Source organism: Chelonoidis abingdonii, chromosome 6, assembly GCF_003597395.2.
Source record: "Chelonoidis abingdonii isolate Lonesome George chromosome 6, CheloAbing_2.0, whole genome shotgun sequence".
Taxonomy (NCBI): Eukaryota; Metazoa; Chordata; order Testudines; family Testudinidae; genus Chelonoidis; species Chelonoidis abingdonii.
Window position 1 is genome coordinate 87,443,088 of NC_133774.1, and position 20,724 is coordinate 87,463,811.

Below are 20,724 nucleotides of genomic sequence, written 5' to 3' on the forward strand. Positions count from 1 at the left end.
GATGTGCAGGGGTTTCTGTGCATTGGGGAAAGCAAACAGCTGCAGGGGGCACCTACACTGAACACTCTCCCAACATTTTCCACAGGAGTTGATCCTGGAAGATATCTCGCTGCTGCGGGTCACCTGGGAAGAGCGGGAGGATGGTCTTCTACAGCAATGCGGATTCCGCCCTGGCCCTATGCAGCTTGCCTGTGTGCAGCAATGGTCCCCCCACCCCTCGCGGCACAGTGGCGCGGACGCGTTAGCCTGACTGGGACAAGGACCACAGTGGCTCTCCCTATAAACTTGCGCAAGCGCATTGCCCACGCTCTGGCTGAAACTTTTGAAGAGATTACCGAGGCCGATTACCGCGACGTGATAGACCACATCAATGGCTATTCCACATCTAGGCATGCATGCATGCAGCCCTAACCCTCCCTCCTCTCCGAAACATTTCCATCCTGAAAATAAAAGCCGCTTACCGGGAACCCGCTCCTCTGTTTGTCCTTCACCAAGTACCGGCTGCTGCGACTGGCTACCTTCCTCTCTGGCTTGAGAAGAGCTCCTGGCTGCATGCCTCCTGGGACTCCGGGTGTCTCCCTCCCACCCCAGTACCCTCACTCTCGGTTTCCTCCCTCCCTCCCCCCCCTTCTCCTCCCTTCCCCCTCCCCCCGCTCTGAAGTGTCCATCGTGGTCGTCGGATTGGCAGTGGGTCACCCCCAAGTATTCACCCCCACGTATCGCATCCAGTTCTTTGTAAAAATGGCAGGTCATGGGAGGAGCGGCGGTTTCCCTCGTGGGCTTTGCAATAGGCACGCCACAGCTCCTTCACTTTAACCCTGCACTGCACCGCATCCCGGTCATGGCCCCTTTCCAGCATGGCCCTTCATATCTGCCCATAGGTATTGTAATTCCTATGGCTGGAGCGCAGCTGTGACTGCACAGCTTCCTCACCCCAAACACTGATGAGGTTCAGCAACTCGCCACTGCTCCATGCTGGGGCTCGTTTGGTGCGTGGAGGCATGGTCACCTGGAAAGATTCACTAATTGCATTCCACACCTGGCTGAGCAAACAGGAAGGGGATTTTTAAAATTCCCGGGGCATTTAAAGGGCGGGTCACCTGAGGCCAGGGCAGTAGAGTGCAAACTGATCAGCAGAGTGGCTGAACAGGCATTCTGGGATATCTCTGAATACCTCTGGAGGCCAATTACAGCGCTTTTGGTAGCCACACTGGCGGAGCAGCACTGCATCACCAGCGCTGCAATCATTATACCCCAGGCAGAGAAGGAGTACAGCCAGCGCTACAGCCAGGGAGATACAGCGCTGTATGTGCCTTGCAAGTGTGGACGGTGAATAAGCTGCAGCGCTGTAAACCCACCACCAGCGCTTCAACTCTGCAGTGTAGCCAAGCCCTATGAGGTGTGAATAAGCCATCCCCTGCCCTCCCCTCCGAGTGATGTGGACAGCACTATGTCAGTGGGAGAGCTTCTTCTGCCAACATAGCTACCACCCCTCACGGAGGTGGTTTTATTATGCCAACGGGAGAGCTCACTCCCATCTGCATACAGCATCTTCACCAAATGTGTGACAGTGGTGCAGCTGCATCAGTGCAGCTGTGCCGCCGTAGCGCTTCTAGTATAGACTAGCCCTTATTGCAGGCCAGGTTGAAGAATGACAAAATGGGAGATGTGTGTGAACACCAGAAGTGATTAGATGAACAGAAAGACAGAGTGTGAACACCAAAAGTGGGAAGCAGATATGAGAGCCAAGGAGAGTGAGGCAGAAAGGCAGCAGCAAGAAGAAGCACAGTGGTGGGTCCTGGAAGCAGAATAGCTGCTCACCAACATGCCATGGAGCTGAAAGAGAAGGAAAAGTTGCATGCCCAGAGCATAATGTACAAGCAGGGGAAGATCCCAGAGTTCCCAAGTGCTCTCTCAATCCAAAGAACATCTACCTGGGAGAAACTCTGCCCTTCACATAAAGAAGCAGACTGTATAAGAACACTTTACCACTTTTGAAAGGTTATGTGAGAATCATACTGTAGTTTCAGAACACAAGAAAGTCCCCACACTGATTGCAAGGTTGTCTGATAAAACCTTAAATGTATTCAATGAAATGCCAATTGAACAAACTTTGAAATATCCCGAATTAAAAAAGCTATCTTGCAAAGGTTTCAAATGACCATTGAGGTGTAAAGGTTGAAATTGAGAAATCTCAGGAAAAGTGCTGGCATGAGTCATAGCGAGTGTGTCTGTAAAATGTGTGATCGAATGAGAACAGACAAAGGGATAAGGGGCTGAGAATTATGTCCAGTTATTTGATCTCTTCACTCAAACGTTCTGGGGAAGTCAGAGACACAGTATGGGATAAATCTTTACATTCTGTACAGGAAGTTGACATCCTGATTCCTTTGTGCAAGCTCAAAAGTCTGATGAGTGCAAGATAGAGAAGGACGGGCAGAAGCTTGGTGTAAAGAGGGGGCCTTCTTTTATCGCTGGGAAGGTGGAGGGCAGTGAGGATCCCAGGCACTCACCTTCCCAGAATCGTTCCCCTCCTAGAAATCCCCATCACAGACCTCCTGTGCAGGAGAATGGTCAAAGAGGGTGCTATCAGTGTAACTCTACAGAGATAATTGCCCTAAGCTAACCCCCTCCCCCCCCCAAAACACTTAGCCTCCACCTAGGTTAATACTGTGATTATTAACACCCTGTTAGAACTTGGTACTATGGGGTACCTGGGCCAATGAAACCTCCACATCCCCACAGGAGGTTTAGGCTGGGCTCTGTCAGGAGGACTCTGTGAGGCTGGACTCTGCAGGAAGTAACACCAGCAGGACCTAAGTGGCAGTTCCTCACCAACCACTGATAGGCTGGCACCAGTACTTAAGCCAGACTGGAGGATGTGGGCTTCATGGCGGCTTTCCGGGAGTTCTGGCTGGCCTGGCGAGGGCAGAGAAGCACCTTTCCCTCAGCGTGGCGGTGGTGGGACATGGGGAAGGTGTGCCCCTGGCTCTTCTGCTGTGACTACACCTGGGGCGCCAGCTGATGGAGGCATGCAGCGATAGAGCGGTTGGAAAGAGAGGTCTTAGAGCTGGAGAGGCATCTGTCCACCAGCCCTGAAGATCTATTCCTCTGTGGAGCATGCCAGGAGAAGTGGGAGAAGCTCTGGGCCCTTGAGGACCATCGGGCCCAGGGTGCCTTTGTCTGATCCTGCATCTGCCTCCTTCAGGAGATGGATCGCGACTCCCACTTCTTCTACTCCCTGGAAAAAAGTAGGGGGACCAAGAAGCATGTCACCTGCCTCATGGCAGAGGACGGCACCCCCTCACAGATCTGGAGGAGACGTGTGGGAGGGCCAGGGAATTCTATGCAGGCCTTTTGTCCCCAGATCTGACCGATCCTGATGCTTGCAGAGTGCTCTAGGATGGACCCCCCATGGTCAGTGTGGGAGACTGAAACCAGCTAGAGCTGCCTCTCACTCTGGCCGAGTTTTCAGAAGCCCTCCGCTGCACGCTCACCAATAAATCAGCTTCAGACCTGTGTGCAAGGGACCCCAAACTGGTTTCCAAATCTGCCCATCTCCTGATGCCTGGGTCTTGTTCTGCCCTCTGGCCAGTCCTGGATTTTGGCCCTCTCGTACCTGACCAGGCCTGACCCCTGCTCTGACCGCTAGGTTTTACTGCCCACATCCCGATTATGACACACAGAGGTGCATGCTTAGTCCCTGACTAATTTTGTGAGGTCTGATGCTGAGGAGCTGGACCTGGAGATTATCAAGGTTGCTGAAGTAAATGGCAGGGAATTCACAGCCCGGAGAGACAATGGTGGTGCACAAATTTCTCTGGTCAGGGGAAGCATGGTCAGAAAAACTAACATGTTACCTGGTGAGGATGTAGAGCTTCTGGCATTGGAGAAATATAAAATCCCTGTAACTCTGGTTAAAATGCATTTGGATTGGGAAGGCTCGAAAGTTACCTAGAAGGCTGGGGTAGTTAGACAGCATTCCCATAGCAATGCTGGTAGGAAATGATATTCTTAATATATGCAAGATTGTTAAAATTGTAACCCATAATAAAAAGGAATAATTGGTCCATGATCTCTGAGAATTGTGCAGATAAAGAAACAGCTGTCAAGGAAAGGGACAGCCCTAGTTCAGCAGGAAGAAGCAATGTGCTTTCAAGTGTGGGAGGTGTCGAGGCCAGCTCTTGCATAGCAAAGAAAAGTAGTGTGTTCATAAAGCTGGAGAATGGGAAGAATTAACCCCTGGTACTGAATAATCTGTCCAGCTGCCAGTGTTTTGCAGATGAACGAAGGTCAGACCCTACTCTAGGGTGCATAAAGGTATATGTCCTGAAGGGATCCCTCACTGAAGGGAAACGGGGAAATGTTTTTTGAAAAGGAAGGGAGACTATGCAGGGAATTTCCCATGGGGGGAAAGCCTTGGAAAACCTTACAAGCAGCTGGCTGTACCTGCCCAGCACCATGACGTCCTTTTGCTGGCCATTTAGGGGCCCACAGAATCCATGAGAGGTTAAAGAAATATATCTACTGGTCAAGGACACAAAATGAGGTGGGAGATTATTGCAGGTCTTGTGAATTATCTCAAAAAAGAATAAAGACCTGCAGGACCCTAGAAAGTTTGTCTCCACCTCCTGCCTGTAATACAAGAGGCTTTTTATAGTTTCGCAGTGGACACTGTGGTCCCTATCCCACGTCCTACCCAAAGCGGGAAGAAATATATTCTGCCACAGTTTTTGGGTTCAGGGAAGTTTGAACTGATGCCTGTGGAGTAGGCAGTGCTACATCCTATTGCATCACTGCCGGGGGTATTGATGCTCAAGTGATAAGCAATTGAATCACTTGTGTACTACATTACTGTATTATAAAAGTGTATAGAGTGAGGTCTTTTCTGAAAGTTAATGACACACTGGTGATTAATGTCACTGACATGTATGTAGTAATACTATATGAAGAAATAGAGCTACTTAATGACATTATGCTTTAAATCCTGTGACTAAACCAGGAGACAAAGATTACCTGCCAGACAGGAGAGAAGGCAGCTATCTACCAGTCTCCTATGAACAAAGACCAGAGCCCAGTCTAGAGTGCATAAGGCAGCTACCTATCTGTCTCCTATGTAAATTAAATACAGTGGAATCAAAGCAATGAAAGCCCCATTTACATACAGCAGCAAAGAATCCTGTGGCACCTTATAGACTAACAGACGTTTTAGAGCATGAGCTTTCGTGGGTGAATATCCACTTCGTCAGATGCAACTTTTACAGATTCAGACTAACATGGCTACCCCTCTGATACAATTTACATACAGGGAAACCCACAGGAAGGGAAGATCAGCATGCAGATCATTAAACTTTTGAAGATAAAAGCAAGGATAGAAACCAGCTTGGGCACCCATCACTAGACAGACTCAAGGGAACAGAGCTCTTGCAAGCTTAGAAAGATGGATCCTTCAATCAAGGAGGGGTTGAAGTCACTGGAAACTGAATATAGGTAAGAAACCTGCTTAGACTTAATCCTTTAATCCCTTATTCTCTATGAAGGTAGTCTTAGAAAATCACTAACCTGGCACCAGGTGCTGAACCAGTGGTTTTGACTGGGGTCCAGCTGAGAGATACTGAAACATAATATAGAATTTTAAATGACAGGATATAGTAACAGCAATGCAAACAAGTCATTACTAATATGTTGAACTAACAGTAATACATAAAACCCAATTGATTTAACATATAATTGTTTTTTCTAGACTGCAGTCACGAGTCCTGCTTAAAAATTGCTGGCACAGTATGGCCGCTTAGTTTTCAGAGCACAGTAATTCACATGAATAGAATGTGAGGTGTAAGAGAGATTTTGTAGTTTTGTAGTCCGCTATAGGAAAGTAGTATGTATTTTACTTGCAATATGGTCAACGTTTAAAAAAAAAAATTAAGTGCCCAAGTTGAAAAATGTTGGCCTATATGCTCATTCTTGGGTCTCACCTCCTGTGCATAATATGAACTACAACAAGCAAGTTACTGATGATTAAGAAATTGTTCTATGTTCATATGGCATATGCAAAAATAAATAAATAAAAAATGAAAGGACCTGATTTTGAGGCTGGTGTCCATTTTTGAAGGCACAAATTTAGGTTCACAAAAATTGTACCTGCAATTAATTGTGGGTGCAGATGCTATCCTTTAGACGTCTATGTACCTGCATAAGCTCAGAGAAATGAAGGCTAAGTTGAAGCCTTTTTTGGAAATCTTAGTACGAGGAATGAATGTAAGTTTTCAAACTAATTTGTAAACTGTCTTTAGCTGGTCATGTTTATGACATATAGAACCCACTGTCCTTATTCTGGTAAAATGTTTAGATTTTTAATGCAGGAATTCTTCATTGGTCTGGAAACTGCATTGTTCTGTGCAAAAAATATTCTATCTGTGATTTTGCAAGAGTGGGACTCAAAGATATTTTCCTAGAATCTGAGTGATGATTTTTTATAACAGAGTAGATTTACTTACCAGTACTGAACATATACAGGTCATCAACAGCTTTTCCATAATGAACTCCACCATAGACATAGATATTTTCCCCTATTACTGCTGAACTGTGTCTGAGAGTCTGAGGTGCAATGCCATTGGTTTTTACCTTCTGCCATGTTAAAGAACCTAAAACAACAAACCAAAATTTTAGAGAATCTTCCTCTACTTTCACCAAGTAGAAAGGGAAACAAACATTTTCCATTTTAGTTTCTACACACGATACAAATTCTCCTCAGCACAGCAGCTCTATGACAAAAACCATCAGCTCTGTCAACATTTTTCACATGTGAGGGCTTCAGAGCAGATATGCTCCTTGAGTCTCTGCAAGACTATGAGGATTTCTAGCCCTTTTTTAAATACAAGTTTTTTGGATTTTTTCCAATTCCACTCCCTGGATCCGGTGACTTGCATGTGTGTCAATAGCCTAATTACTCTAGGAACAAAACCTCTGCTTCCCAAAGAATGGAATATTTTGAATTTTTTATCCACTTTCTCCATGCTGGCTCAGCATCACTGGCTAGCACATTGGTGCGTAGCTAATGCTCTGTTCACTTTCTGTGCACCCGCTTTGAAGACAGACTAGCAGCTGTGTAGTGCACACTCATTCCTGCATGGCTGGTATCAAAGTTTATGAAGACTGTGTAGATATGTGTGTGTGTGTACATATAGTAAGGTGTGTGTCTTGCTCTCTACAATCAAGCACGCAGTGAATTATTGTTTCAAACTCTAAAATAGGTAAATATTCAGATGATATAGCTGCCTTATAAAAATATGGCAAGATTATGTTTTGGCAAAGAGGCTATTTGTGGAGGTAGATGTCTAGTCCTAAAACTAGGGAAGAAACAGAACTTTGCTTCTACAAAAATCAGCAGGAGGGGAAGAGATATATGAAGATTCTGAGATGAACACTTGTCCTGATCCTGCATCAGAAACCGTGCAGGTGAAAGGAGACTCTGCTCAGGTGCTGGGGTCCAGCCACATGATCTGATTGCAGGATCAGGAAGATCTGGAGAAAACAAGTGATACTCACAGACTGGAGGAGCTGGGGGGAGAAGGAGACAGATAATATATTTAAGTTCTCTGACTATATTTATAACTCATTAAGGGATGAATTGCAGAACATAAAATTTCCACCTTTCAGCCCACCTATTCTTCATTCAAAATACAGTACCGAGCAGATTATATTGGAGACTAGCAAACTACAGATAGAAAACCACACAGATTGTACAGTCTGCTGGAGGTTTGACCATTTTCCTGTTTCACTGTCACACAGGCCAGTGGAAAGTCTATAGTCATACTAAGATGGGGAGAGTGTGTGTTGAAAATAAAAGGAGAAAGAAAAACAGACTGACCTGATGGTATAGGTCCTATTACAGAGCACATAATCACTAGGAGGAGGTGAATGAGGCATTTTTAGAATAAATAACAGAAATAGCAAAAACATAAGACCTGGTAGTAATTGGGGACTTTAACTAACCAGGCATCTGTTGGAAAAGTAATTCAGCAAAATGCAAAATGTCCAATAAGTTATTGGAATGTGTTGGGGAAAACTTCTTGTTTCAGAAGGTGGAGGAATTACTGAGGGAGGGCAGCCATTTTAGATTGATTCTGAGTAATGGAGAAATTGGCTGTGAATTTGGAGGCAATGTGGGTGACAGTGATTGTGAAATAATATATTTCATGATTCTAAGGAAAGGAAGGAGCAGCAGAATAAGGCTTCAAAAAGGAGACCTTTGCAAGCTTAGAGAACTAAAAAAAATCTACCGGAAAAAAAGAAGTTCAGGAGAAATGACAATTTCTGAGAGACAATATTTAAGACACAATAGCCAACAATCCTGATGCAAAGGAAGGAGAGAAAAATAGAGGCCAATATAGCTGTATCAAGAGCTCTTTAATTATTGGAAAATTAAAAAAAAAATCTGTAAAAAGTGGAAACATGGACAAACTGCTAAGGATGAGCACAAAAGAGGTGCACAAGCATGTGGGGATAAAATCAGAAAGGCTAAGACAAAATGGGTTTCACCTAGCAAGGAACATAAAAGGCAATAAGAAGAGGTTCTATAAATACATTAGGAGCAAGAGAAAGATGAAATCAAGTGTAAGTCCACTACTTAGTGGGAAAAGAAAGCTAATAATGGATGACATCAAGAAGGCTGAAGGGTTTAAGGCCTGTTTTGCTTTAGTCTTCCCTAAATAGGTTAATGGTGACACACAATTCATATTAACAACAAAAGGGACGGAACATTAGCCAAAGTAGGGAAAGAACAGGTTAAAGAATATTTAGATGAGTTAAATGGATTCAAGTCAGCAAAGCTGGATTAATTTCATTTTAGGATACTAAAGGAACTAGCAGAATTAATTTTGGAACCATTAGAGATTATCTTTGAAAATTCATAGAGAACAGGTGAGATCCCAGAAGACTGGAGAAAGGTACTATGTTTGCCTATCTTTAAAAAGGAGAACAAAGAGGACCTGGGGAATTATAAACCAGTCAGTCTAACTTTGATACCTAGAAAGATACTGGGATAAATTATTAAACAGTTAATCTGTTAGCACCTAGAAAATAATAGGGTGATGACAAATCCATGTTGGCTATTACTTAAGAACAAATCATGCCAAACAAAACTAATTTGCTTCTTTGGCAGCGTTACTGGCCTAGTGGATGGGGGAAGCAGTAGACATGATATATAGTATCTTGATTTTTAGTAAAACTTTTGACACAGTCCCACTGTGGGATGAAGAAGGAGTCTGTTGTAAGTTTGGTATTATTCAATATTTTCATAAATGACTTAGATAAGGTAGTGGAGAGTATTCTTATAAAATTTGCAGGATGAGTTACAAGTACTTTGAAGGACAGGATTAGAATTCAAATTGAGCTTGATAAATTGGAGAATTGCTCTGAAATCAACAAGATGAAATTTGATAAAGACAAATGCAAAGTAGTTCACTTAAGAAGGAAAAATCAATGCACAGCTATGAGATGGGGAATAATTAGTTGGGCAGTAATACTGAAGAAAAGGATCTGGGGATTATAACGGATCACAGATTGCATATAATGTGATACAGTTGCAAAAACGGCTAATACAGTTCTGGGGTGTACTAAGAGAAGTGTTGTATGGAAGACATGAGAGGCAACTGTACCACTCTACTTAGCACTCAGCCAAAGCTGGAACATCCAGTTTTGGGCATCACACTTTAAGAGAGATGTGAATAAATTGGAGAGAGTCGAGAGGAAAACAACAAAAATGATAAAAGATTTAGAAAATCTGACCTATGAGGAAAGGTTAAAAAACTAGGCATGGTTAATCAAGGGAACAGAAGAGTGAGAAGGGAATTGATTAGTTTTAAACTATGTTAAGGTTGTTATCAGGAGTACAGTGTTCAATTGTTCTCCATGTTCACTGAAGATAGGACAAGAAGTAATGGGCTTAATCTGCACAAAGGGAGAGTTCGGTTAAATATTAGGAAAAAATTTCTAACTATAAAAATAATTAAATATTGCAATAGGCTTCCAAGAGATGGAACCTTTGTCTTTGGAGGTTTTTAAGAACAGCTGAGACAAATTTCTGTCAAGGATGGTTTAGGTTTATTTAATCCTGCCCTAGCGCAAGGGGATGAACTCAGTAACCTCTGCAGGTGCCCTCCAGCCCTATATATTTATATGATTCTTTGCCAAAAATTCCCTGACCTGGACAAACTTCTGCATAAGCTCTAAACTCTACCAGCTCTACTCCACATTGTTGTCTTCTTGGCATTGGTGAGCACAGTGCCATGTTACTGTATCTGAAAAACGTGTTCTCACACCTCTTACTTTATATGCCATAATCAGCTGTAGCTATTGGAAAGATTTTAATGCTACTTACTCTCACACAGTAGAAAACAGAACCTGCATCTTTAATCCTAATGATAAGGAGAAGCAACCTAGACTTATTCTCCCTATCCTGGAAGATACTTGAAAGACATCCTTGCTCCAGGAAAACCTTCTGTGGGTGAGTGGCCTTTCTTCCCTAAGGAAACTAAGCAACTCCAACTCCAAAATAAAACATACCAAAGCATTCTCTATAGGAGTTACCCTTATCCCAGTCTCAAAGTTTGCAGACTCCAGATGAGTAGTACAGCCCAACATTCCCAACTATGAAATACATCATGTAACTAGGCTGACCATGTTTCCCAAAGAGAAAATGAGATACCCCTCGATGCTGTTGCCCATCATTGGAACCCTGGCCTCTCACCCCGAGGCTTTTGCCAAGTCACTGGAACTATGCAGGTGGCTCCCTCAGGAGGCTGTTGCCTGGTTTCTGGAACCCTGTGCTCCCCTGCCCCCTGCCGCATACCGGAACATGCTGGAACTCCCCCAGCTTTGTCTCCGCGCTACAGTGGGGCTGGCATCTCCGCTTGCCGCATCTGCACCATACCCTACTTTTGACAAAAGTAGGCATTTGTCCTGTTTGCTCTTGCCAACTGATCAAGTCAGCAAGATCAAACGGGACAAACGCCTCCCTTTGGAAAACGGTTGGGATAGCCAGGACAAGGCTTAAAAAAGGGACTGTCCTGGCCAAAACAGGACGTATGGTCACCCTACACATAACAGGTTCCTACTGGCTCCTCCTGTCCATTAGCACCTCCCTTGTTATTCTATCCTCACAACTGTTTTAATGCAAAATATTCCATTACCATATCTCTCTGTGGCTTCCCCCAAATACACTATACCCTCCCCCACCCAACACATACTCACTTTACTTTTATTTCTCAAGGCGTCAATCCAAAGCCCACTGAAGTCATTGGAAAGAATCCCATTGACTTCAGTGAGATTTATATCAGGCCTTTAACTCACATATTAAACATTAGCACAAAATGTATTTATATGCTAAACTCATCTTTTCAAATAATGATAAACTGTCTCATTGAGACTGCACTTTTTATTTTCAGTGTTTTGTAAATTTACATCATGAATTTGGTTTGTACACATCTTGTCCATTACCTGTTCCTTTATTTCCATTGCTACTTACTTGAAAAAAATAATAAATAAAGCTTATTTATCAAAAAATCCAAAGACTTTTAAAAATGTGTTATTTTTGCAGAATAGCAAAACAAAGAAAAATAAATAATGAGAGGGGTTGGTAAAGGTTTATATCATTTACACATCAGAAGCCATATAAAATGTCTGCAGTGTTAAATTATTTTTCTAGAGAGTACATAGGTTACATCTCCGTTACCAGCAACTTTATATAGTATTACCAAACAATCTTAAACAGGTTTATTGTAATAATGCTTTTATAGACCAAATCAGTAATATATTTTTGTAATTACTGACTTCTGCTCTTGATTTTGAGAGAAATTACATAGTAATCACCTTAAGAAAGCCTTCCGAAATCTTGTGCAAATCCCCTAATGTGTGTAGGCAAATTATGGGTCACATACAAAGCAAACTGTGTGAGTTACCCTAATGCATATCCTGAAGTCAGAGGTATCAGCATATCTAGGTGAGTTGCTTGTGCACGTTTGTGCATAATATTTTGAAAATTTGACCCTTACTGTTGAATTTTGATTACTATTTAATGTTTTTTACTTTTCAAAATAAATAAATCCAATGATTACATAGTAAAAAGTGATATAGATAGTGTTTATATTAGTGGCCTCTGCCTAAGGAATGTGAATATACACTGAAAACGTGCATTAATCTTTGGAGAAAAAACCCACTTCCTCCCAAGCCAAATATATAATGTACTTGACACAACATGTCTGGCAAAGTGACTTTTACATTAACTTTTCAAAATGTAGCCATTAAAGTTTTATTTGTTTTATGTATGAATGCTTAAAATTATAACTTTTAGAGGGTCTTGCCCAGGTCTAGCTCAGTGCCTAAAAGTATGTTCCTTTGTGGAACTAGTTAGTCTGACTTGAAATGTGGTGCATCATGAACTGACATTTGGTACAGAATTAACCTTTCACTTCGAAAGTTTACAGCAGGGAATCTCAACCACTAATCACATTGCCTCAGGGACTGAAGTAAGAAGACATACCTCAAAGGAGACCTGAAGAAGAGTTCTGTGTAAATTCATCTCTCTTACTAACAGAAGTTGGTCCAATAAAAGATATTACTCATCCACCTTGCCTCTCTAATACCTCAAAGAGGCTCTTAAATGAACTGCATTCCTTTTATTTCTCTAGGGGTCATGGGAAAGTAAGCTCTAGAATTAGAGTAACAGCTACATAGCAAAAACAGAGTAAATCCACTGACAACCATCTTTATTTAGTTAACTGACTATTAAACAAAATCTACACAGAATTAACTCAATTTTTTTGTGGGATTAGGTCTAATAAATATTTCTGCCAATAAAAAACAGATGCACTATAAATGGAGATTAGGTCTAATAAATATTTCTGCCAATAAAAAACAGGTGCACTATAAATGCAAATTCTAAAGCAGATTTTGTTTAGGTTTCATCTTCTAAAACCTCTCATTCTAAGATAATTACAGCTCTCAATCTGCAAGAGCACAGTCTTTTCCATAGAAAAGATAAGGATGCCATTTCTGGAGGAGGGTAGAGGTGTTTGGAGTCATATGTGAGGTTGTCTTGATTATTAATACATTAAAATAATCATTGCAAGTTTTCATAATGAAAGCAGCATATTGTTTTAATTTGAATAATGGTCCCTTAGACTTGTCATTACTTTAGTGAACTATAAATAGCACAAAATGTAATCTTATATTTCTACTCACTAAGGTCAAAGCTGTAGACTCCTGGAAGACATTCTTTAGCATCCGGGGTTGAACACCCTCCAAATAAATATATCTTCCCTCTTACTACACTGTAATGAAAAATAATGATTTAACAATTGGGCATAAAACATATCCTGAATTATTAAAAGTGATTACATAGAAAACCCATTACATTTTTTGATTAATTCCTGTTAGCAATGCACATATATAAACTGTATTTTGTATCCAGCTGCAATAAAATTTTATCTGGATTCCGATTAAAGTTTTTACCTCCCCACTAATTGTGCCTACGCTGTTTGTTTAGATTTACTAAAAGGTACAATGTCAAGTTGTTTAGGTCTATAGACTTTAAAACTATTGTAGAAAAAGGTGTCCTCTGATTCCAAGAATCTAGTAAAAAGTTCTTCCCACTCCATCACTGAGTAACTAAAATATTCAGTATTGTTTTGGCCTCATAATATATCTAAAAACGAATTGGATAGTATTTTTTTAACTGAGGAAATTAGTTGGTAGTACCCTTTTACCCAAAAATGGAAACATGTCTATGTATTTAAAACAAATTCATCTACAAATGAAAAACCTAGAAAGCAAAAGCACGTTGATGCAATAATTTGAAATTTAATTCATCATCACTGTTAAAATGGTACCACGTGGCTCTTTCTCAAATTTGCCTAATATGAGCGTTTGCATTCCAGCCACAATTTCCTTCTATTTTTTTACATTGTATTAATATTAATGGAGAATATGAAAGTGGCAGCAAACAAATATCATATATCATCTTATTGACACCGGTGGGGTTTGTGGTTTTGGAGAGGGATGTGGGATGCAGCCTGCAAATCTCACCCAGCTGTAAGGAACTCAGGCTCCAATCCCATAAATCCTTGTGGTGGCATCCAGGAGGCTCATTACTGAGCTCCTCTCGGACTGGTTGTACATATGCACACTAACACAGTGAGGGAAGGGGTTAATTTCCTACAGGAAAAGGGAAACCCCTCACACAACCTGTTTTGCCTGCCAAGGAAGAGAGAGAATCTGCACCTGGATTCAGTAAGGCAGCTATTTAAACATTCAGTGGCTGCTGCTGGTTACCCTGTAGGGGAAAATGCTACTATGCAATTGCCTTTCCCTTAGCTCCCTTCTCAACCACAGGAGATTTCTGCAGTTTTGCTCCCATTCACACCAAACAGCAGAGGAGTACACTGGAACCCGAGTGATTGTTACCATTTACTATGCAGGCTATGTCTACACTTGTGGAAGTGTGTAGCCACATGCCACAGTGAAAAGATGGATGTGTCCACATTGTGGTGTATAGCTGCATGCAGTGAGGAAAGGCTCTTGCAGGAAGGAAGCATAATTACTATCTAATTTGATAGTTATCAAATAAAAATATGAAACACATTTCTAAAGTTGACCTCTTTACTTTCTTATGGGTGAATCTTGTGCAAAACCACAAACTTTTGAATTATCAAGTAATTTTTCGATGAACCACTCTTATGGCTGAAGAAAACCTACAGTCCAATCAACCTGAAATTTGCCACAACAACTGCTAATCAAGAGTGGGAAATCTTCCATGTCCTGCAGCTGTGGAATGCAGAATTAAGCAAACTTTCCTCTAAATAGGCTGGCCTGTGAAGGTTGAACAATCCAGAATGTTAGCGATATATTTTCTGATGAGTAAATTCTTCTATTGACACTACTAGCTTTTGTTATTTTTTTAAATTTCTTTAATGATATATCCTTATTTAATTCTTCACAATTCTGTGTGTTGCTTGATGCTAGATCCAGTTTTGAACTCTGGGAGCTTTGTCTACAGAAAAAGATAGCTGTCTATAACAACCCATTTAGTTTTTTATTCTAATAATTGTTGAACGTGATCTCCAATTTTTAAGTTACCACAAGAATTCAGGCTTTTTAGAAATTCTCTTGAAAGGGAAAGATTTGATTTTTCTTTATGTGATTTAATTTTTCAAAAGTTGCTGATTAGCATGTGGAATAATACTACAAGGATTAATTACTTAAGTGAACAAAATGTTGTCCAAAGGAAGTGTGAAAGAATGACCTAAAGATTTATCAAACTGATGGCAGAGAAAGTTCTGAATTCTTTGCTTACCAAAGAGTATGACCTTCTCTGGCACAAGGAATATGTCCATCATGAGGTATCCTTTCCCAAGTCAAATCAGTAAGAGTAACTGTTGATAAATAAGGATATGTTCGATTATTAAAATCATTATCATTCTATAAAATGTGATTAGATAAACACACTGAAAAGTAAGTTTGAAAAAGAGTGTTATGCTTCAAATTCTCAATAATATTCTCTCATAATGCACATTTACAACTAGTACACTTTTAAAAATAGACCTGCCTTATTCTCCCTGCAATCTTTTTATTTTTGTTTGAGAAAAAGATTGTGCTGCTTCCTGTAAACTGATGCCTACAGTGAGTCATGGAGTGTCCACCAGCTGCAAGAAGAAAACATTGAGCTACCAGTCCTTTGCCCTTCCTCTTTGTCCTTCCAAGTCAAACTCATTTCCTTTGCACTATGTCTGGCTGCAAGAAGTACAAGTCTCAAGTTGATAAACTTCACTCATGAATTTGGGTATTCTGTGTGCTAGTAATTTGGCAGCCGCAAATTATACTAATATCACTGCTCCAAAAATATAAAGAAATAATTAATCACATCAGATCAGCAAAAATATCTAAACAAGCTCTCTCAGTAACATTCTAAGTGAGGAGATGTTGGTTGATGATATTAAGTACATTCAAATCCATGGAGAATTATGATTATGCAACTTTTGTTTCAGTACATCTATTCAAACCTAGCAGAACAGGAAGAAAACCTGAAATAATTTTTAAACTATTGTAAAGCAATTTTAGTCTTGGTCTCACTGCTTTTTGCAGTAACCCTTCACTATTTCTATGGTAATAACATGTTATATATATCACAAATAATCATCCTATCACAGTGAAATATGTGCAACTCCAAAGAGAGGAATAAACCGAGGAGTATTTTGTCTGCCACAAAAGATGAAAAATATCTCACTTGTCAACATGTAGAAGTCATTGAAATATGTTCGCTGATCATCCTAGGGGAGAGAGACAGAGAAAGAAATTGAAGCTGATATATTTATTTTCAGGACATTAATAATGCCACCAAAGTAGGGAAAACTCTTTTAATTGAACAGTGACTGGTACAAGAAATAATGCACAGATTGTTACCAGGGAGCAGTGGGTATAGTACTGAAATACATCACAGCACACAATACATGGAATGCTTCTGGAACGATTCTTAAGTAAACATTTCTGAACTCAGAACAACAAACAGTAACACTAGATTTAAAACAAAAAGCACTAAATGATGTAACTGAATACAGTTCTACCACAAATTGTTCAGTGTTAACAGTTCAATAAATTATGGCAATGATATCCAGCTACACTTACAAAGGTATTATAAATGGAACAGCCTCCAAATACAAATGCTATGTTGCCTGCCATTGTCAGTGCATGTCCATGCCTAAAAATTAAACAAAACAATGGTGAATAATCTGAGTTGTTGACATGACTGTGCAATATTTTTTTCTTTTACCAGGGCTGTTCATTATGATTATTTGCCATTTATATTGTGGTAACAACAAGAGATCTCAGCCAGGTCAGGGCTTGGTTGTGCTAGATGCTGTACAAGAATCAGTGTCCCAAAGAGTTTATTGCTTAAATTACATACATGTCTGGAAAGGGAGGAGGATGGGATATCAAATATTAGGATGTCGGTACAGACAAGCATAGGGCACAATTCATAGCCGATCAGTAGCAGGAATCACAACTTGCCACCTGCCTAGCCATTATCCAATGCTAGTTTTCTGTATGCATAGTAGCAGAGGTGAGTTTTAAGGAGGAACCTGAAGGTGGAGATTTTTCTGACACACAAGTAACAGTAAGGGAGAGAGCCTGAAATTGATTCTGGGAGATGCGAACTACTGAGGTTGTCCTCATTGGCAGAGTGAGGGCAGGGGGTCAATCTCACAACAAGATAATAGGATGGATAGGTAAGGACAAAAGCCCTTCTCACTCAGAAGCAGTGTGTCTTCCACCCCCCTCTCCATCTCCACTTTGGGGAAGCTTTGGTGTTCAGTTTACTTCTTCCTTTTCTCCTTCATTACAGATAATACTAGTGGTTGGCCTAGCACTTCCAGAAGTATCTCCACAGGGCTTTGATAGTGACACTGGAAGCTCTTTGTAATTTTTTCAGTCTTATTTATTCACACCTAGATATAGCTTGCTCTTAGGACTGTTTCATTCCATGGGTTTTCCAATGTCAAGGAAAAACTGAAACTAATACAAGAAAAGTTTCTCTGGTGTTGAGCAATCAAGGAGAGAGCACTGTAAACAGAGAACATGATTGTCAAAAATAGAAGAAAGCACATTCTGCTGTGTGACTGGAATATTGGCACTTCAAACACATGAAGCAGCAATGTCCACTGTGGCAGATGAGAAGAGAAAATAAAAAAAATCCTTTAGATTATTATCACCAGTGTGCCCTTTTAGTTGCCAAGCCCAAGGACATAGTTATTTTCAAGAGATGAATTGTTCAAATATAAAGAAGGTCCCAGCACAGCTTCAACTGTTATTAAGTATCGAAGTACAAAGGTTATAAAATTAATGACCAAATAAAAATATTCACAGAATTTCAATAGATTTAAAAAAAAAAAATTCACCAAGTGCCTGTGTGGTTAGTTTTATTAAATCAATAAATAAGGTGATGGACCATTAGTGTCAAGAAAAGAATTAATTTTATACATTCTGTCCATAAACTCTCCCCCTGTCATTGAAGAATCTCCTTTTTACAATTCCCCTACTCATCTCCTGCTTTTATCTAGAATTGATATGCCCCATTAATATTTTTCAAACAAATTAATGGTTGGTTCAGGGATAGAATGATACCCTCCTCAGTTTCTGCTGGAATATTACTTGCCACTTTGAAAACTATAGGCCTAATCGTGTAAACACATTTGCACACACGGACCCTATCTTCTACATAGAATCCTATTGGAATTTTGAGCTGAAGTAAGGGTTTGCATGCACAGTCCATTAGTGCTTGGGGCAGCAACTCCGGAGCGAGGCGGCACTATCAGGTATTCCATGGCAATTCGGCAGAGGGTCCCTCGCTCCCGCTCAGAGCGAAGGACCTCCCACTGAATTGCCGCAGATCGTGATCTTGTTTGTTTGGCTGCTTGGGGCGGCAAAACCCCTGGAGCCGGCCCTGATTAGACCTTTATAGCCCCAATCTAATAAAGCACATAAGCATTTGAGTAGCTTAATGAGACTATTCACACACTTAACTCTAAGCACAGGTGCAATTTTTTTCAGAACTGAGCCTTAGCCTATAAACTGTTTTGGTCAGTGATTGTCTATTGTGTTAATACAGTGTCCAGCACATAAACAAAAAGACAGTATAGCTTTTTCCTATGTGTTTTAATCAGTAGAAAGGAAAGAAAAAATGAGTAAGGTGCATATGGATATTTATACTACTACAATATATGCACATTTTCAAATATATTAAGCACATCTGCTTAATGCCATGAACTTTTTTAAATTTTAGGAGGTAAATAAAGTGCTCTGATATCTAATAGCTAAAAAGAAATTGAGAGTTCTCTTCAATGAATGATGGATAGCTAAGGTACTCTGCTATAATGAGTGAAGTGAAATAATAATAATCACTATCATAATTACCTTACGTATACAGCCCTTATCTGGCAGGATTTGAAAGCATTTACAAACCGCTTGTATAATACTGACTAGTGGGTGAATGATTTGTGTGTATATATCTATATCTATATATCTTTTAAATGCAGTCCTGCAGAGGAGGGAAGTGTGCAATATGGCAGCTATTCTGTACCAGTAATACCACATATTGTTGAAGTAAATATTTTGGAAATAAAACATAATTACCCAAACTGGAATTTGACCAAAATAGCCAGGTTAAAATCCTTAACTGTGCAAAAATTGTATTATGGGATCTTATGTAATCACAAGTGATCAGAATCTCAGTTTTACATTTCATCTGAAAGATATGTGATTTTTAATTAATGTTAAGTTGCCAGGGCAGTTAGACAATGTAAAACACTGTTTGAATAACAGAAGATTTTCTTATTCATAGGCCAAAATAGGTGCAGCAACATGAACTAAATCCAACTCACACTTTTACTGTATAAAAGTGAAACAAAACATGGTATTTGAAGGAGACTGATAGACAATAGTAAGTTTTTACCATTATAACATACCTAGGACTTGGGGAGTCTCCAATTACTTCTTTTCTAATCCAATGTCCACTTGCTAATGCCATCTTTGAACTATTCCGAAAAATATATATAGTCAGTAAGAAAATTCCAAAATGTATGAATGTTCTTGGTTTTGTACAGGTATTTAAAAAGAATAAATTTAAAAGAAAACCGATAGCCAGTATTTCTTTATTAATCAGTTGTATGTAATATTTGTTTATGGTATTTCATATACTGCATAGTAGTTCTGATAGGTTTTCCAAGCTAAAAAACTCTACTTGGCATGAGAAAAAGTTTAAATATTGACAATGAATGATTCAGAAGTATACTCCTCTTTTGTTATTCTTCTACTTATCAGCAACCCCATATTTCACTCACCTGTTGTGCGTGTTTCTTGCACTCGTGTAGGAGATAACGGCTGTTTCTGTAGGATCAGTATGCTGTCAGAAATTAATCTGGTCTAATTTATTCAGCTCCAGTTCATTCTTTACCTACGTTGGTGGCAGTTGCTATGACACAAAGGTACACAGAGAGACTTGCATACCTTACGTTATCTCTCTGATGCAGCATTATTTCCGGGTTACTGAAACACATGGCAGGTTAAACAGATACTTTACAGATGCTGCATTCATCCTGTTGCACATGTTGTACTGCACTGTGATGAACCATCAGAGTTGTAGTCAGCAGCTGATTTTTTTAATACAGTATTTGGTTAATTTAATGGAGACTATGCTCTTTGTTTTTTATGAGAGTAGTTAGTCTGAGGTACCTTATAAAACAGTAGAAACATGTCACAGTGAAATAAGTCTACCACCAAATCTTGAGCTCTTGCGTAAAATAGAAAAGATCTGGACCTGTATACAGAGTTTCAGTATAAATGAAATTGTAATACATTGAAACGTTAGGACTTTCATATTACTAAATTAGAAGCAGTTTCACTCAGTCCATGTTCATTGAAAATGAATTGCACTGTACATTGATTGCTGTTTTGATATGTGATTATGATTTTCACCGAAGTCATTCCAGACCACAAAATTAAAAATAAAATCCTATTTGTTTCATTGTTTCAGTAGAATTAATTAATTCAGTAGAATTAATTCTCCAATATACACAACCATTCTATTGCTTTTCTATATGAAGGAGATTGGCAATTTGGGAGTTCTGTGATTAATTGTTAAGCGTGTTAGGCTACATACTGCTCTTGTTTCCC

General features: G+C 40.0%; 1 protein-coding gene across 4 annotated transcripts in view; it reads right to left on the minus strand.

Annotated features, from left to right (window-relative positions):
• The window catches only part of LOC116820120 (kelch domain-containing protein 3-like), a 67,748-nt gene extending 47,749 nt beyond the window's left edge, over positions 1 to 19,999 (minus strand). For 3 of the 4 annotated variants that reach the window (XM_075067519.1, XM_075067520.1, XM_032772354.2), the window contains exons 1-8: positions 19,893 to 19,999; positions 19,518 to 19,586; positions 16,681 to 16,753; positions 16,283 to 16,325; positions 15,353 to 15,431; positions 13,243 to 13,331; positions 6,498 to 6,644; positions 5,563 to 5,614 (exon numbers count right to left, since the gene is read on the minus strand). In XM_075067519.1, coding sequence (XP_074923620.1) covers positions 5,563 to 5,614; positions 6,498 to 6,644; positions 13,243 to 13,331; positions 15,353 to 15,431; positions 16,283 to 16,325; positions 16,681 to 16,753; positions 19,518 to 19,579 — 545 coding nt within the window. In that variant the 5' untranslated portion in view covers positions 19,580 to 19,586; positions 19,893 to 19,999. Of the gene's footprint in view, positions 1 to 5,562; positions 5,615 to 6,497; positions 6,645 to 13,242; positions 13,332 to 15,352; positions 15,432 to 16,282; positions 16,326 to 16,680; positions 16,754 to 19,517; positions 19,587 to 19,892 lie in introns of those variants that run through there. The other variant, XM_032772355.2, reaches the window with a different exon arrangement.
• Positions 20,000 to 20,724: the final 725 nt, after the last annotated feature.